The sequence below is a fragment of the Arvicanthis niloticus genome, chromosome 29, assembly GCF_011762505.2.
Source record: "Arvicanthis niloticus isolate mArvNil1 chromosome 29, mArvNil1.pat.X, whole genome shotgun sequence".
NCBI lineage: Eukaryota > Metazoa > Chordata > Mammalia > Rodentia > Muridae > Arvicanthis > Arvicanthis niloticus.
Genome location: NC_133437.1, coordinates 2,353,078 through 2,371,024, shown reverse-complemented (window position 1 = coordinate 2,371,024; position 17,947 = coordinate 2,353,078). Strand labels below are relative to the sequence as shown.

The window sequence follows — 17,947 nt, the reverse complement described above, 5'->3', positions numbered from 1 at the left end:
GGAGAATGGAAATATACCTTAGCACCCCAGCAGCGAGGGAAAATGCAAAATCACAAACCATTATTCTTGGCTTGTATCTTTTGTTTAGAAGAGGTATAGGCTTGGTTAAATTTTCAGTTCATTCCTTTGAGGATAAGTTGCTTCAGAAGCAATAGACATTTTTGGTCGCATACCAACTTTGGTGGTTTGAATGAAAATGGCCCCCATAGACGCATATAGTTGAATGCTTGGTCTCCAGTTGGTGGAACTGTTTTGGGAAGGATTAGGAAATGTGGCCTTGTTGAAGATGTGTCACTGGGGGGTGGGCTTTAAGGTTTTAAAAGCCTATGTCTGGCCCTGTCTGGCTCTGTGTGCCTCCGACTTGCAGATAAAAGTGTAAGATGTCAGCTGCTGTTCCAGCACCGTGCCTTCTGGCTCCCATCATGCTCCCTTACTTACCATGTGGTCATAGACTAGCCCTCTGAAACTGCACGCAAGCTCCCATTAAATGTTTTATTTCATAAGTTGCCTTGGTCATGATGTCTCTTCACAAGAATGGAAGAGTAACTAAGTTACCCACTAAAGTCCCCCAAGGGTCCACCACCAGGACTTCAGTGATGGTCAAGAAGGCTGACAGTAGTGCTGTAGGCCCAGAAAGCAAGAGTCAAGACAATTTCCTTGGCAATAATTAAATTGTGAAGATGATTATTTGAGTGGCAATAGATATGAACTATTGCTTGGATGCTTTTACATATGTACGTCACCACCAATAAGGACTATATTTCCAATAAATTACAATTTCCAATAAATCTGGAAAGAAAGGTTGGTTTTGTGTGGAGACTTTGTAGGCATCAGAGGTTCCCAAGCAGCTCTGGGGCCAGTCTGGGCCCACTTGTTTCTTAGTACCTTAGTACAGGTCTCTTAGTACCAAAACAGAAGTCACTTAATAATGTCTATTGGATGTACGGGAACACATCTAGTTACTGGGTTAGCCTGCCAGGCTACTTGACTCCAAGCTGAGGACTCATATCTAGATGTCTCGTTTTGCTTAGCATTCTGGGCACTTGACTATGGAATTTGGGCTCATACAGGGAATGAGCAACACTTGATATCAATGACATTGTGAGGTCCTGTCCTCAGGGAACTTCATTGACAGAGCTTTCAGAGAGGGGCAGGTGTAAAAAGAGACACAAAAGACATGCCAGGCATAGCCTAGGGAGATTTAGGAACCCCGAGGTTTCCAGGCAGAGGTATTTGCCTGAACTCAGAGGTATAAGCTGAGGAACTCAAAGTATTATTTTAAAATTCAACCTTATCAGTTAGTGTGCTCTGACTGAGTGCCAGGCATTCTGCATATGTCATTTCTCTTGAAAGAAATTACATTAGCCTGGAAGGATGAGTGAACACGTGAGTGAGTAAACCATCCTAGATTGGGAGATCCTAGCTTATCTTAATGTGTTACTCGGAGAGGTGAGGTGTCCCTTCTCTTGACTTTGCTTCTTTAGAAAATGAGACTAATAAACATATCAACCTCATAGTGCCATTGGAAGAAGTAAACAAGATTGTAAAGTCCTAAGTTAGTGCCGTAGACATGTAGACACCACCTAGACTTAGCAGTGCTAAGAGCCGTCTCTCTCATTGTGAAGCTTATGAGCCTCTGTCCTCATTACCATTACTATTATTAAATATTTCTGGCAGTCTCATGATGCAGGGACAGTCAGTATCACCATTGGGTAACAAGAACTGCACATGATGGCCTGAGGTCATATTGTTAATAAATGACTACAGAGGGCACAAGGTCCTTACGCTCACAGAAAAGAACTAGGGAATCCAGAAATGGTAAATATACAAGATTGGCCAGGCATGGTGGCTTACACCTTTAATCCCAGCACTCTAGAAGCAGAGAGGGGTAGATCTCTCTGAGTTCGAGGCCAGCCTGGTCTACAAAGCAAGTTTGTATAACAGCTAAGGGTGTTGTACAAAGAAACCCTTCTCAAAAACAAAAAACAAAATTGATTGATTGATTGATTTGATTGATTGATTGATTCAGGGTTGTCTTTTCAAAGGAGGAGATGTACAATCTGTTTTCCTGCTCAGAGGGCTGGGAATGGATATGGTTAACAGCCTGGTGAATTTTACACATCTATTATGGCCAGGCTACTCCAGCTCCCTCAGACTCTTAATAAACAGGACAGAGGTGGTTTATAGCCTGGTGACCTTGGCAGTATCTATATGACCAAGACCATACCAGACCTTTCCCTTAAGATGTCACACATAGTAAATCCATAAAACCCATTTTGATAGAAGAGGTCACATGAAGTTTAAAAAGAGTTTTAATGTAGTTATGCCTTAAGCTTTATTGTGTGCATGGAATTGACTTAATTAAAACCAGGAAACTTTGTTCAAAATTATACTGTACTTAAGTATCCGTAAAATAAGCTGCCCAGTGTCAGACTCTAGAAGTTTGAACACCAGCTACTGAGTTGTGCTAAACCAGACACCCTTCTTGTCTAACTCTGCTAGCCTTGATGGTCTCAGAGACACACCCCTACCCCATGACAGAAGTGGGAAAAGGTTAGATTTAACACTAAAGCCTATGTGTTTCCACCAATTCAGAAAATGCCTCCGCAGCACCCTAAGAACAGTGCACAATCATCCTGCTAACCTAAAGTGGGTGACCTTCTTCATGTGGAAAGGATGCTGTATGCAAGTCAGGAAGATGGCGAGGATTTGGCACCTGGGAGATGTCCTCTCTTTATTTGCAAAACTGACTCCAAGGTCATCAAAATCATCCCTAGGCTAGATAGATGGCTCAGCAGTTCGGAGCATTCACTGCTCTTACAGAGGACCCAGGCTCAGTTCCTACCACTCATGTGGAGGCTCACAGGCATCTCCAGTACTGGTACTGGTACTCCGGTACCAGAGAACATGATATCCTCTGCACATGGCCTGCACATGGTACATACAGGCAAAATAGTCATAAAACAAAATTAGTGATACATTTTAAAATGGAGGGACTAGAGAGATAACCTGGCAGTTAAGAGCACTGGCTGCTCTTGAGGACTGAGATTAAATTTCTACTACTCACAGGGTGGCTAATATCAATCTGTAACTCCAGTCCTAGGGAACCTAATATCCTGATGCCCTCTTCTGACCTCCACAAGCATGATATACATCTGGTACATAGACACACATGTAGGCAAAACACCTATAGCATACAAAAAAAAAATGTTTTATACAATATATTTTGATCATGTTTTCCTCTTTCCCCAAATCTCCCAAATCTTTCCCACCTCGCTACCTACCCTTTCCAAGTTATTTCTCCTCTCTCAGAAAAAAAAAAAAAAACCAAAAACCAAAAACAAACAAAAAAACCCCACTAAAATGAAAATCAAAACAAACCAAAAAACCAAAACAACACAAAAAAAACCCACCTAAAAAGAAAAAAAGACAAAAAATGTCAAAACAAAACAAATTGGAACAAAAAGCCCACAAACTGTAAAACAAACAAACAAAAATGGAAGTGTGTGTGTGTTTGCCATCTTCTCTTGGGCACGGGGCCTATCCTAGAGTATAGTTGTTTGATACTCCATCGAGGGTGGGGGATATTCCTCTTTGCTAGCAGCTATGTATTACAAATAGCTTCTTGGTTAAGTGTCTACTCCCCCACTCAGTGCTGGAACCTCATGAGTCTTGAGCCTGGGCTGGCCCTGAATCTACAGCCACATTCTCCCTGTGCGTGTGCATCAGTCATGGTGTATCTGGAGGATACTGTTTCCTTGGAGTCATCTACCACCTCTGTCTCCTACAAGTTTCCTGCTTCCTCATCTGCATAGATGCCTGAGCCTTAAGGGGGGCAGCTTGATGAAGACATCTCACTTAGGACTGAGTGCTCCACAGTCTCTCGCTTTGTGTACACTGTCCAGTTGTGAGTCTCCTTGTTAACTCCCATCCACTACAGGCTCAGGTAGAGCTGTCAACTCTCCTCCTGGGCCAGAAAACATAGGACTCTTCACTGCAAATCATGAGTGGCTGGTAGAGCTGGTGTGCTTCCCTGCTTCTTGCCTCTTAGGGATTGGCTCTGTTAATTGATGCACTTTGAACAATTATTTAACCTCCCTGTGCCTCAGTGTAGCCCATCTTTAAAATGGACATGATATACTAATGATTAGCTTACAGGACTGTTGTAAGGTCACACTAATAAAAACCTACATAAAACTTGCAGTGAAAGACAGGTATGGTGGCTTTGTCTTAATTTAAGCACTTAGACTGAAGCAAGATCACTGAGTTTTAGGTCAGCTAGACTACAATATGAGACTTTAGGAAAACCCAAAAATCTTGGCATGTGTCTTAGTTAGGGTTTTGCCTCTCTGAACAGATACCATGACCAAGGCAAGTCCTATAAGGATGACATTTAATTGGGGCTGGCTTACAGGTTCAGAAATTCAGTGTATTATCATCAATGTGGGAGCATGGCAGCATCCAGATAGACTTGGTGCAGGCAGAGCTGAGAGTTCTCATCTGAAGGCTACTAGAGGAACACTGGCTTCCAGGCAGCTAGGAAGAGGGTCTTATAGCCCATACCCACAGAGACACACTTCCTCCAACAAGACCACCCCTTCTAATAGTGCCAGTCCCTGGGCCGAGCATATACAAACCACCACAACATGTGCTTGACATTTAGTGAGTAGCCAAGATAGAGTGACTGAATATGAGTGTTCAGTACATTGGGGGTCATTTCTGCCACCGAAGAGACTCCACGTTCTCTTTGAAATGTTAAAGAAACACTGCCCAATAGTTAATCAGCATTAATGCCAGAAAGGTAGCTTCCCTCTGTAACTATTTGCTGTATACTGGTCTCTGTGAGCAGGAATGTTAAACCACTGTCAGCTGCCCCTGGTACAGAGTAATAATTCCTATCTTAAGATGGAGGGCATGCCTGTCTCTGCTGCTACTGAATGTGCTATTGGGTCCAACTGAGCTAAGTGACGCTCAGAAGCCTCCAGGCACACTGGGAGACTTTCCTGAACTAAAGATTTTGAACTGATAATTGTGTTTTGGAACTCACGAATCTTTAAATGGATTTGTTTTGTTCTCTGCTGTTAATGCTGTAGCCAGGAAGAAATGCGATCAGGGAAAGCAATTACTCACTTTTAATAAAGTATTAAAAAGCATGAGGTAAAAGACTACGTAGAGCCTCTTGATGCATAAAACTGTGGAATGAAAACTTAGTGTGGGCCGGGTGGTGGTGGCGCACGCCTTTAATCCCAGCACTTGGGAAGCAGAGGCAGACGGATTTCTGAGTTCGAGGCCAGCCTGGTCTACAGAGTGAGTTCCAGGACAACCAGAGCTACACAGAGAAACCCTGTCTCGAAAAACAAAAACAAAAACAAACACAAACAAACAAACAAAAAGAAAACTTAGTGTGCATCTTGCAGCCCCTTTATTATCTCTGAGGACCCCCCTTTCTTTCCCTAGGGTTCTACATCTCACGGGGACTTAATTTCCTCTGACCAAGAAAATCATAGGAAGAGTTCCCACACTAAAGTGGTGATAAGTGGGGATATTCACCATGCCTCACATTCCTGCTTCTTGCCACTGAAGAGGGCTTAAGGAAGCCCTGTGTCTTTTCCTTTCTGTTTATAGGCAAGAAAAGAGGAGGAAGATTGTTCTGGCTGGGAAGAATGGGGCCATATCTTCACACAGGAAATGGCATATGGGTGTGACTTCCAAAGTACAATAAAGCCTGCTGGCCATTTTATGTCCTCGAGTAAGGAGGAGAACCAAGGGTCTTTTGGTTTTGTGAAGTCTGCCTTAACTGGGAGATCCCATCACTTTTTTGGGGGGTCAGCTGGAGATGCTATTCTCTCCCCTTCTGTGGTTTCTCCAGTTCCCCTGTGATAATCATTCTGAGGCTAATCAAGATGAGATCTCCTGAAGAGGTAGTGAAAGAGCCTGGAGTGGGCTTTACACACTGCTCCACCACACACTGTCCCCTTAGACGCCAGACACAGTCCCCTCTCTGGCTACAGGTTCCAGGGGAGTCTTTTGCTTCTGCCTCCCCAGGAATTGCTGGTCCTCAGTGTGGATCCTGACAACTAGAAGTTTTTGGCCAAGAGGAAAGAGCCAAACATAGGAGGGCACCAGTATGAATGGAAGTAATTACCAGGTCCTAAAGAACATCTGGTTGGCTAAAGGTGACATTATATTGAAATAGTTTTCAATTAAAAACAAATTAAAAGGCCATGGGCTAGAGAGATGGATCCATGGTTAAGAGTGCCTACAGAGGACCCAGCTTTAGTTCCCAGCACCCTTGTCTGACAGTTAACAACTATATTTCCAGCTCTGGGGAGTCTTGACACCTCTGGCCTGCAAGAGCGCTTTACTAACGTGCACATAACCACACACAGAAACACATTAACTACACACGATTTCAAAACATAAATCTTTTTTTTAAAGGACAGTTGTTTATATGTGCATATATGTGCATGTGTCTATTCTCACCTTACACCACATGGGCCCCAGGGATTGAACTCAGATCGGGAAGCTGAGGGGCAGGTGCCTTTGCCCATTGTACTGCCCTGCCTGCCCAAGAGCACCAAGAATACTGCCTCGTTTCATCTCAAGAACACAGCACAGAACTCAACAAAAATCATTAGTCATCTACAGATACATCTTTATTAGGAATGAATCCTTCTCAGTGGAGACCAGAGAAGGAACCTAAAGTTCCATGATAATTAAATGTCATAGCAAGACATCAAAGCAAAATGTCAAAGTGTGAATGGAAGAAACTATTTAGGACAGTGTTTTGGAAACAACTTCTTCCCCAGACATTCTTGGAAGGAGAATTCTGCAATTTTACATTTCCTATTTGATTTTGCTGGTACTCTAACTCTGATCAACACACAGCTGCTTGGGATTTTCTGGGCAATTAATCACCTTTACAAACAGAGCTGATGCACCATCTGCTCTGCCGCCTATGTTAATATGGCCTCAGTGAGGACCAACTAAGCTAAAGTTCTTCATCTGATTTTTTCGAACAGCATCCTCAAATAAGTGTGGACTTCTGTGGGTTGTGAGAGGGCAAGGTTGAGAACATTAGCTGAGGGCAGTGAATGCAGAAGCAGGAAGGGTGCATGCACAAAGGCGGGAGAGACATGTGTGTGACTCGTAAGCAAATTCACAATATCCATTGATTCAATAAGCCTTTAGAAAGTGGACTTCTGCAAAATGACTTCGGTGGACCAGCAATAGCAGGAAACCAGCAACAGATTCACAGGAGATTCAGATCAATTGGGAAACATGGGCTTAGAGGTAGAGACATGTAGAGACGTGTCAGCCCATGAAGAATGGATAATCAAACCAGTGTGGTTTGTTAAGCTTCTCAGCCCCATGGTTAGAGGCAAACTGCAACAGTTTTCAGCACGGAGGAAAAGAAGAAACAAAAGCAGCTTTGTTGAAAATCCCAGTCGCCAGGAAATACTGACATTCTCTGTGGTGCACATCAACTCTCAGGGCCATCAGCATGGCTAGACCGCTGTTGTCAGCATGGGTTCAGCCTGGCAATAAAGAGACAAAGAATTGGATTTTATAGCAAAAATTAGCTCCGCCTTCTTTTCCACCACAACTCTCTCTCTAGTCATTTAGATGCATTTGTCACAGGTGGCCTTGGGTAGGAGCTGCCAGGAAAACAGGGACAATGTGGGACGTAAAGGGGAAAGAATGATGCTAGTGAAGAGCTCCAAACTATGGAGACCCTTCCTCAAGTCTTAGGACATTGCGGCCACCCAAAGATCACAAGAAACCATACCTGGATGCAATCAGCAGAGGTTTATTAGGGAAAGAGCTGGCAGCCAGCGGTCTGACCAGGTACTCGAGCTGGAGTCAAGGTCCGACCCCCTTGGCCAGTCCTTGGAGGGTTTTAAAGGGAAAAACCACAAACCAGGGGAGTGGGAAGGGGGTGAGGGGTTGTCAAGGATACAAAACATGAAAACAGTGGAACAATTCAGAGGTACTCACTCTAAATGATTAGTGTCATGTGGAAATCGCCCTGCATTCTTCTCAAAAATGTGGTTTTTACCATGCCATTGTGCCCTATCCTGCCATTTCAGATTACTATCTTTACTTTTTCCGGCTATAGGGATATAGGCCCACCTAGGTGGTAGCATCTTTATCTGTAATCAGGAATGTGTCTTCCTGCCTTGGGAGAGGCTTGAGGAATGTAATCCAGCAAGTGTCCTTCACCTGGAATGTGAAGGCCTGAAATCTTATTTTCAGTTCCGAGTTCTGTAAGGTGGAAAGATCTACACATATTTCATAAAATGGCCTTTATAATTTTTCACTCTACACTAGCAGTCTTCTGCTGGAAGGTGCCAGCTTCCAGCAGGGGACCTGGAGAAATGGCATTTTCTTTCTGTTTCATTCATTTCAGCATGAACTGCTAAGTATGGTCTAGAAGCAAAGCCACTGAGTATCCCTAACTGTATTTAGTGATTTAGAACTCAGCGTGAGCCCACAAGTTAACAGCAGACACAGTGCTCACCAGCTGTGATGCTGAAAACAGGTATCCAAAGATGGACATTGACTATTTAAGGTCTGGAGACTCAACTATATTTTTTAGGCCTCACTGCTCCTGTGTGTACTGAGTACCAAGTTGATCTGTGAGTCATGCAGCCTCTGAAAGAACTTTTATATTAAACAGTCAGTACTTTCTTTTTTAATAAAAGAAAACACTTGAGTCTTTCTGTGTATTGAGTGCTTGGAAGCTTGCTACCTCTATGGGATGAGGACAGAGAAGTTGCTCATCAGATCTCAAGGCATCCTGGTGTTACTGTGCAGCTGAGAGCCCATTAAGGGAAAGCTTTTGTCTCCTAACAGAAAAGTGGAGTCTTTCAGTGGAAACTTGCCATTGTCTCCAGGCTTAAGCGTGGATCCAGTTGGGCCCACCAATCACCTGGCCAATCACCACCCTTCAGGAAGGCAGGCAAACCTCAAGCCAAGCTAAGAAAATAGGAATAATCGTCCTTTAATGAGATGCTCTTTTCCTGCCCGACTCCTGATGTAGTCTCTTACAGACATGCACCTCCACAGGCCTGCCTACTTTTCCGAGTTACTCAGAGAAGCCCAGCATCCCCTTTCTTCTGTCAGTTCTAAGCATGCTTTCCCTCACACTAAGTCCAGCCCCTCTAGCTTTCCCCTTCCTGACTTTCATATCGGTTAAGCTCAAAGAACATGGCTTTTTTTCTTTCTTCTATCTTCATGGGCAACTGTGACAGATTTACAACGGGCATGTCCTGAGGTTTTTCTTTTGAATTTTAATAGAATTATCCTTTTGATTCTTAGTAAGGCTAAGAACCTCCGAGGAGACCCCTGATTCTCTCTACATCACTGACTTTCTGTTTATCCCTTGTAAGTGCCTTCCATGCTCCCCAATTTCCATCCTTAGTTAGCTGGGTTTGTGTCAGCCAGCCCCTGTCACTGCTCTCCTCCTGCCATCCTTAGGCAGCACCCACGGCCTCCTTCCCCTCTCTGCCACAGCCCATCACAATAGTCTACTTGCTTCTGGATTTATTTACTCATTTGTGGTATGTCTACTTTTATGGACTATAAGTGCCATATTAATTTTTGTGTATTTATGTCTAGTGCAATACATTTGTTAAATAAAGGTACACTGAAAGGATTCCTCTCAATGGTACAATTCATCCCTCTGTAAACGTAAAATTCATCAATAAATGTCGTCTCAGTTCCTTAAACCTCCTCAACCCAGAATGTCCTCCTACAGCATAATGGAAAATGGCAGCAGAATGCCATTGTCCCTCAGAGCCGTGGCCCAGCCTCACCTGCCACTCCTTTCAGAACTGCAGAGCTCCAATCTGCTTCAGCCGGGTCATCAGCTCCCCATTCTGTTGCATGGAAATTAGATCGCTGCATCCGCCTATGCAGTCTTTACCTATGAAGACCCGAGGAACCTGCAGGAACAGACAAGTCAGGATGGCTGAGGAACCTGTGACTAGTTTATCCTTGTCCAGTATTGTCCTCAATGCTAAGCTTTACAAATTGCTTTACAGTCTTCTTCTGAAGACATTTTAAGAACAATGGTCTAAGAATAAAGATAGTCATTTTAAAATATTGTTGAGGGGCTGGAGAGATAGCTCAGTGGTGAAGAATCTAAGAAGACTGTTCTTCCAGAGGTTTTGAGTTCAATTCCCAGCAACTGCATGGTGGCTCACAACCATCTGCAGTGGGATCCAATGCTGTCTTCTGGTGTGTGAAGACATTTATAGTGTACTCATCTACATAAAATAAATCTTGTTAAAAATCTGTTGTTAGAGCTGGGCTGTGGCTCAGGGACACAGCTACTGAACATGTGTAAAATCTTCAGCCCCAGGTGGGAAAAAGGTTAAAAAAAAAAAAAAATGGCTTTCAGATTGAGTGAGCTTACAGTATTTTTCACTTTACAAACACACATCAGGAGCACATTTTTATTGGTGCACTGAGACTACCAGGCTGCACTTTGGTTCCTCTGCAGTTGGAGCCAGACCTGAGTGAGACCTTATACTGAACCCGGGCAATCAAGAGCATGCTTCTTTTTCAGTGCAGCTGGAAGGGAGGTCCAGGCTTATTGCATCATCCTGATACTAAAAATATAGGTTAGCTGTCCTCAACTAGAAGACAGTACTATGATGTTTTGAGTCTCATTTAATCCCTTGTCCTCAGTAAAATACCTATAAATTGTAGCTCTGGGTCCAAGCACATTGATCTGTCTGGTTTCCTAGCCACACTGATGTGGTCACTGTACTTGTGGAATGGGTCCCTCTCAGTCACTGCCACTCCACAGAGACCTGTTCAGACATTTGTCTGTCTTGTCACAGTTGAACAGGACTTCAGACTCCCTAGGAAGGAAGAAGTGCCCTCCCTGTGGTCAAGTAAATTCCAAACTAGGGCTGTCCCATAGAGGCTGAGAGGCCATGAAGAAAGTGCTCTGCTAAGGCAAGGTGCATGATCAGGAAGTGACAGGCCCTCAGACACAGAGGGGGGAATGGCGACAGGGTGAGAATGGTTTTCAGAGCATCCTATTTTCCTCCGAGCATACAGACCATCTAAGTGAGTTATTTAAAATATGGGAAGGATGAGAAAAGAGGTTAAATTACTGTAGATAAAGTCTAGTAGTATTTTATTTAGGGGGGGGGGTTCCAGGGAGAATCGGGCTTTAAAAATATAGAAAGCTGATAACAATAACTAAGCCAACATCCTGTGCCACAATCCAAATTAGTTAAGCTACCTCTTTTGCCTGAAAAATAAAATAAAATAAAATAAAATAAAATAAAAATAATCCCAGAAGCCCCTACAGGCAAGTCAGCCTGGTAAGTATCATCAGTCCCCGGGGAGTGTGGCTGCCAGGGGGAGTGCCGGTGGCTGTGTCAGAGATTTTGTAAAAGAAATACAATATTGCTTCTGTTAGCTACAAGGAGAAAAATGCAGAAACATGAGACAAGAAGCCCCAAATTTTCATGGAATGTTGGGTATTGTTTCTGAGGGAAGGAGGCCCATGTTTGAAGGGCTTTTCCATTTCTGTCTCCTCGGAAGTTTCTGCTCCTTTGGGGCAGTCAGCTGTCCCAGTAACAGCAGAGCCGTAGTGGTTCTGTTGAAGGTAACAACTTGCTAAATAAAATGAATGAAATTTGCCTAAGATTTAAACTAGGAAACCATATGCTTATTCTTGAATGTCTATTTTCAGAAAGAGTCAAGCAGTCTTCACTGTTCCTACGGTTTCCGCCTCTCCATTTGGGTCTGGAGGTCAAAGGTTGAAATTGACTGTCTTTCTGAATCACTCTTTTTAAAAAAAAAAAAAAAAAAAACTGAGACAGGGTGTTCTGCCTATCCTGTGCTAACATCAAAAGCAGGCTACCACTGTGCATAACTGGGTTTTTTTTTTTTTTTTTTAAATATGGATTTTGGCTTTTAATCTAAGCTGCTGCCCTCATGCTTAAGAGATAAAACTGTTTGATCCACCGAAGGTCTGAGCTAACGCCAGTGGCAGTAATGCCCTGAAAACCAAGGGTCATCTCCTTGGGGCTGGTTCTCCCCTTGATTGTGAGTCAGAATCCTGGAAGGTCTGGTTAAATAAGACACAGATTTCTCTCAGATTCAGAAGAAATGAGCTAAAGTCTGAGAATCTGAGTTTCTAAACATTTCCCAGGTGCTGGTCACCTTCAATCACTGGACTACACAGAACAACCCTTGATTTCTCTCAAGGTGGCAGAGGGCTGGGACCCTCTGCTCACACCACACACACAGACAGCAACACACCCGGGCAGGCAGCACCCCTTCCCCTAACCCGAGACAGGCCCTAAAACATTAACTGACTGTTCCCCAGGATGGAGATTTTTGTACACGTCTGGCAAGAAGCTAGATTGCCTGAGAGCCTGAAGGAACTCTGCTGTCCCATCCCTGCTACAGTCTCAGCAAAGCTGCCTTCAATCAGGCTGAGGAAGAGGAGGAAACACCTGTCACTCAAACCTCTGGACCACCCCTTTCCTGGGAGGAGGCCAAGTCTGAGGAAAGGAAGAAACTTTACTCTAAACCAAGCTTGATAACACTGGTCTGACCTCCTGGAGCGGGTTTTCCCAGCATTCTCTGCACTCTATGGTTTTCTTCCTGTGTGTGTGGAGGCCAAAGGTTGACTTTGAGTTTCTTTCTTGATTACTCTTTTTTGAAAAAACAAAAAACAAAAAGAACTGAAACAGGGTCTCCTGCTCCTCCTGTGCTGGGATTGCAAGCAGGCTGCCACCTGTGCACAGCTTCCTCCTCTGCTGAGTCATCTTCCCAGCACCCACATCGCCACCTCTGACAACAGTTGGGTAAGGTTTGAGCCAATTGGGTCCTCAGATGCAGCTACTCAAACCCCTTCAACAGTTTCCCCTTCTTCTACCACAAACCACTGACTGCTGCTGTCCGCACTTGAATGCTGTGTGGCCCCAGAGTGTCTCTCAGTTTAGTCCCTCCTGCAGTCTTGTTCCTGTGAACGAAAATTCCAGGAAAGCAGCTTTCTGTGCAGAGGCAGAGGACTGGGTTAGCGCGTCGGTAACCGTGAAGCCCGTGGACTGTGGCAGTTTGAGGGGCAGCTCCACAATTTATCTTGGATGACCCGTTAACCTACTTTGCCCACCTCAGTGTCAGACCCAAGGAGTGGATAAATACCTTTGGAATGTACTAACTTAACCAAGCCTAACTGCCAGCAGTCAAAGGGGTAAGACAGCTATCACACACTACTCAGGGCCCGTGGGCTTGACTGTAACCTGCTTCTTTGGTGTCCCTTCCAGAGGTCAAGTCAGGTCACTCCAAAGCTAAAAAATCCGGCAGCATCCTCGCTCCCCCACCACACAACCTGGTTTATTAGAGAGGCTAGAGGCCTTTCTTAGTAAGGCAGCTGCCAGTATCCCTCAGGTCCAATTCTTCTTACTCTAACCCACTGTGGGCCTGTCATGTCAGCCTCCTGATTGGTCCATGACCACTAGTCACAGTCCACCACATGCCAGCCCTTATTTTTTGTTTCCCTTTTCTTCATCTTGGTGAGGCCCCCATTGTTTCCACTTAAAACAGTAACCTGCTGCCTCCACCCTGCCTTGCCTCCCCTCCCATGGTTAATTTTCTTTATAAACACATCACTGCCGCCTCCCACATATACGGTTCATCGAATTGTCTCCCCAGAAAGGTGCATATTTTTTAAAAAGTAAGAATTTTTCATGGCTGTATTTCCACTGTGCAGAAATGTGCCCGGTAAGGTAAATTACAGATGCTGGAAAATATCTGTTATATCCAGAAAAGTCATCCTATGAACCTGACGGGAAAATGAGCCTTCTTAGACAAAATGGATGCACTTTGTTCCTAAAACAGTTGTTCTGTAAGAGGCATCCAAAGGTCACCAGAAGCCCATCAGGAATGGCAGAGCTTTGGAGAAATAACAGATGAAAGCATCGGAGGGGAGGCACAGGAGCTAGACGGGCAGGACTGAAGGCTGTTTCTGTAATCAGGTCCTGCTGAGCTCCTGCTGTGTACCAGAGCCCATGGCTCACACCGGGCAATTGGAACAGCCAACTACTCTCAAATTCCCATTCTTAAAATGTAAACACAACCTTGTTCAGCACCAGGAAGCTGTGAGTTGGAAACATTTGTGCTTCCCTCAAAAGAGATGCGTTTAGATTTGGACTAAAATCTATCCTGCTGGGGATAGGGAGTGATCAGGGATCTGGCTCAGTATACAGCATGAGAACAGATCCTCGACCACCATGGAAACAGTCATATATGGCACAATACTGGGAGTGGGGTGCAGAGATAGGTAGATCTCAGGTGCTCACTGGCTACCCAGTCTAACCAAAATGGCAAGGGTACAGGTTCACTGAGAGACCCTGCCTCAAAACAGCTAAGGTGGAGAGTGACTGAAAAACAACCGGAGGTCACCTCCAGAACACGTACATACACACACACACACACACACACACACACACACACACACACACACACACGTACAGACACACATGCACACACAAACACACAGGTACACACACCTTTTGTAATTTTAAAGTTAAAAGGCCACTACAAGCTTGTATTGCTTTACAAATCAATGCAAGCAATTGTTAAATGAAGAAATCTGGTTTTTTGTTTCTTGGTTTGTTGGTTTTGTTTTTTTATTTCTCCAGAACCCGTGTTGCTAGGCTAAGAATAGCATTTTCTTCAATTCTGTTGTAACTGGGACCACATACAGGTCCTACACCACCTCTGCTGTTAGGAGACAATTAATGTGTAATTTGATCTGAGCATGGGATTGCCTGAAATATTTCCCCAGGCAATTCCATTGGCTAGCAAAGTTTGGGAAGCACTCTGCGGCAGGATGTCTGGGAGCTGGAGCAGAGCCTGGAGGAGTGTCTATATGCTTCTGCTTCTCTTCACTGTCTACTCTCTGCTGTGCCCCTACTCAAAGACCTCATCCTATAGCTGTAAAATACACACTTTTGGTTGACACTACCATGCAGATTTTTGAGTGAAATAATTTCCAATGCTTTACCCCAACATGCCACTAAAGTCACACTAAAGCTCAAGTAGGAAATGTGTTTCTTCCAACACTACCCTACAATGTGCTCCTGAAAAGAACCTAAGTGACTGCTCTCTCAGGAAAGGGCCTACTCTAAAAGACCAGCCATGCCCCTCCCAGGCTATCAGACTGTGTAAACAAAGGGGCCACAAACGGCCCCCAAACACACACCATCCCCCAAGCCCTTGTGGGAAAAGGCTGAAGTCCTGGTGCTAGCCAGTGGAGAAACCCACCTCACAGGAAGAGATTTCACACAGTTCTGAGCCCTGGAGAGCAACTGGACCTGAGACTATGGTGAGTTGGGTAGTGGGGGAAGGAGTGGGTGTGGGACTTTCACCTGGACCTGGCCTGCAAAACTCCTGCTTTCTGTTTAAGAGGATGGGAAGAGATTCTAGTTAAGAGGGGAGATGGCTCAGCTAGTAACATGCTTATGCACGAGAGTGAGAACCTTCGTTTGATCCTTCAGAGTCCACAGAGAAAAGTTAGGTGCAAATCCCAGTGCTGGGAAGACCTAGGTAGGATCCCGGGGGGGGGGGGGGGGGGGGGGGGGGGGGGGAGGGGGGGGCTTTCTGGCTGCCAGCCAATCCAGCCCAGCCTGTGAACTCCAGATTCAGTGAAGGATGGTGTCTCAAAAAAAAAAAAAAAAAAAAAAAAAAAAAAAAAGACAGAGTGATTAAAGAAATCACCCAACGTTAATCACTGGGCTGTAACGGGCATGTGCGCCACACACCATACACTTCAGGGGCTTGGGTGTCTGTGGACATCTGTATTTTTTCTGCTTCCCTGTGTAGGCTCACGGAATTAAGTTTCTTTCTCTGCTTTTCACTGTTATGTGTCTCTTTAATTGGTATTGGAGGCAGGTGGCCAAGGTTCTTGGCTTGGTGGGGCTGCCAGATCCTCAGCTTTGTCCTCTAGTGGCAATACAAGCTTACCTTCCAGCACTAGAGACTTAGGCTGGGCATTCATTCCACCAGCAGCCCAGGCACAAAGAAAGCCTTTTCTGAGGGAAGAAGGTGTTCTTAGAGAGCTGCATATGTGTTTGTGGAACAGGATTCTGACGTGCTCCCTCTAATCTTTCAGCCTGGGTCACTGAGGATTTTCAAGGCAAGAACTCGTTGGATCATACAGTAAGTTATCATGATAACCAGGCCTGAAAATATTCTATAATTAAGGCAGCACAGGCAAAATGGAGTACAGGATTTACTTTTCTAGTGGGTGGAGCTAGATAAGAATGAACAAACTAGGTGATAAAGAAAGCCTAGTGAAAAGAAAAGGAAGGACCATAAACCCCACTGCTAACAGGGTTCCCCCTGTACATTTGGCCCTGTTCCACAACCTAAAAGCTACAGATCACACCCAGCCTCGAAGCTGCCTCATGCCTTGCTAGAAGAACACCGCCAGTTCAAAATCGTGCTTAAGACAAAGCCTTCAGATGCACACTTAACTGCCATCAGCTCAGCTGTCAGACCCACCAACCAGCACCATACACCAGCTTTCTGCCTTCTGGTCCTCCCAGGCAGCCCTGTTGACTACTCATTTGAGCAGTGGCTTCCTTTGGGTCTCTCCCCCACACCCTGCAAAGCCCTCTGGATGCTTGAAGGACAGAGCCCTGGCAGCGGCATCTGAGAAAAGGCACAGCTGTCCGCATAGCTCCGGAAAGGAAATAGCAACCCTCTAGAGCTTCCTTAGCGTTTAAACACACTCACTGTTCTCGCTCCGGTGAGCTGTTGTAAATAATCTTGAATCGCATTGGTGATGTTAGTGGCTGTGATGTCCACAAATTCCAGAAGACCTTGTTTAAAAGGCAGTTGACTGAGGATTTCTTGGGTTTTTCTGCAGTAGGGGCAGGTGGGCTTGATGAACACGACCACCTTCCCAGACTGAATCTTGCAGTTCACAAACTCCTGAGCCATGCTGACACGCTTCCCCGGGGAGGATCGTTCAGTTGAAGGTACTGTTCTGGGGTAAAAGGCAGCTTAGCCAGCTGCTCTCGTTTAATAAGGAACCTCCTTGGAGGAGGAGTTAACAAAGGAGGATGCTTCAGTTTTAAAGGGCCAGCCTCAAAGTCAGTTCATTCTGGTGTGAGTCACCAGTTACTACGCTTACCATTGCACGCTTGCTGCTTAAACCGTAATAGTGTAGTCCAGGCTGTCTTGTGTCCTCCCCAAGATCAGAACTAAGTCACCCTCTAAAATAGCAGAGATAGCACGGACAGTTTCTGGGTAGGAGGTGCCGGGACCTCTTAGAACAAATTCTCTCTCTTTTTCTTTTGGAAACATGATTGTTTTGAAAAAAAAAAAAAATGAAAACACAACCATTCAGGAAAGCTTTGACTCCTCAGAGGAATTGGGGGCTGCATAGTGATTGAGCCTTGAGGGTTGCATCAGCATGCTTTCTTTGGCCTGTAAGGAGGTTGCTTGTGTGATTAGTGGACTTGGTTCTTGGTATGTAAAAATACGTTAAGTCGACAAAGCTATCTGGACTTTCTCTGTCTCGGAAAAGTGTGGTGCCATGCTCCGAGGCCATGGCGAACAACCATCGGGGGCATATTTGTGACTGAACTTTATCACAGGACCTACCTGTGAAGCTGTCTTTTAATAGGCCTCTCTTACTCCAAAAGCCTTAGGATTTGTGACCTTTGAATAGCAGTTCAAAACCCCTGACCTTAGATTCCAGACAGAATGGGATCTTTTCCTGCCTGACTTGTTTTGACAGTGGGCCGAGGTGCTTTCAGGAGTCGGTGCCAATAGGTGCCAGAGGTAGATAAGCAAACCAAAGAGAAAACTCCTGTCAGAATACAGCACTTTCCAAGCAAGCAACAAGTTTCCACGTTAGAACCAGAGTAGCTTATAGGGGGCCGGACTAGAGTCATGTCAT

At 44.9% G+C, this 17,947-nt stretch overlaps 1 protein-coding gene across 1 annotated transcript; it reads right to left on the bottom strand.

The window, feature by feature from the left end:
* Window positions 1-6,638: 6,638 nt before the first annotated feature.
* On the bottom strand, window positions 6,639-17,080 carry Glrx (glutaredoxin). Its single transcript, XM_076927010.1, has 3 exons — window positions 16,777-17,080; window positions 9,819-9,947; window positions 6,639-7,538 (listed from the first exon to the last, which is right to left on the bottom strand). The coding sequence occupies exons 1-2, from the start codon at window positions 16,981-16,983 to the stop codon at window positions 9,831-9,833; spliced, it is 324 nt and encodes a 107-aa protein (XP_076783125.1). The 5' UTR covers window positions 16,984-17,080; the 3' UTR covers window positions 6,639-7,538; window positions 9,819-9,830.
* Window positions 17,081-17,947: the final 867 nt, after the last annotated feature.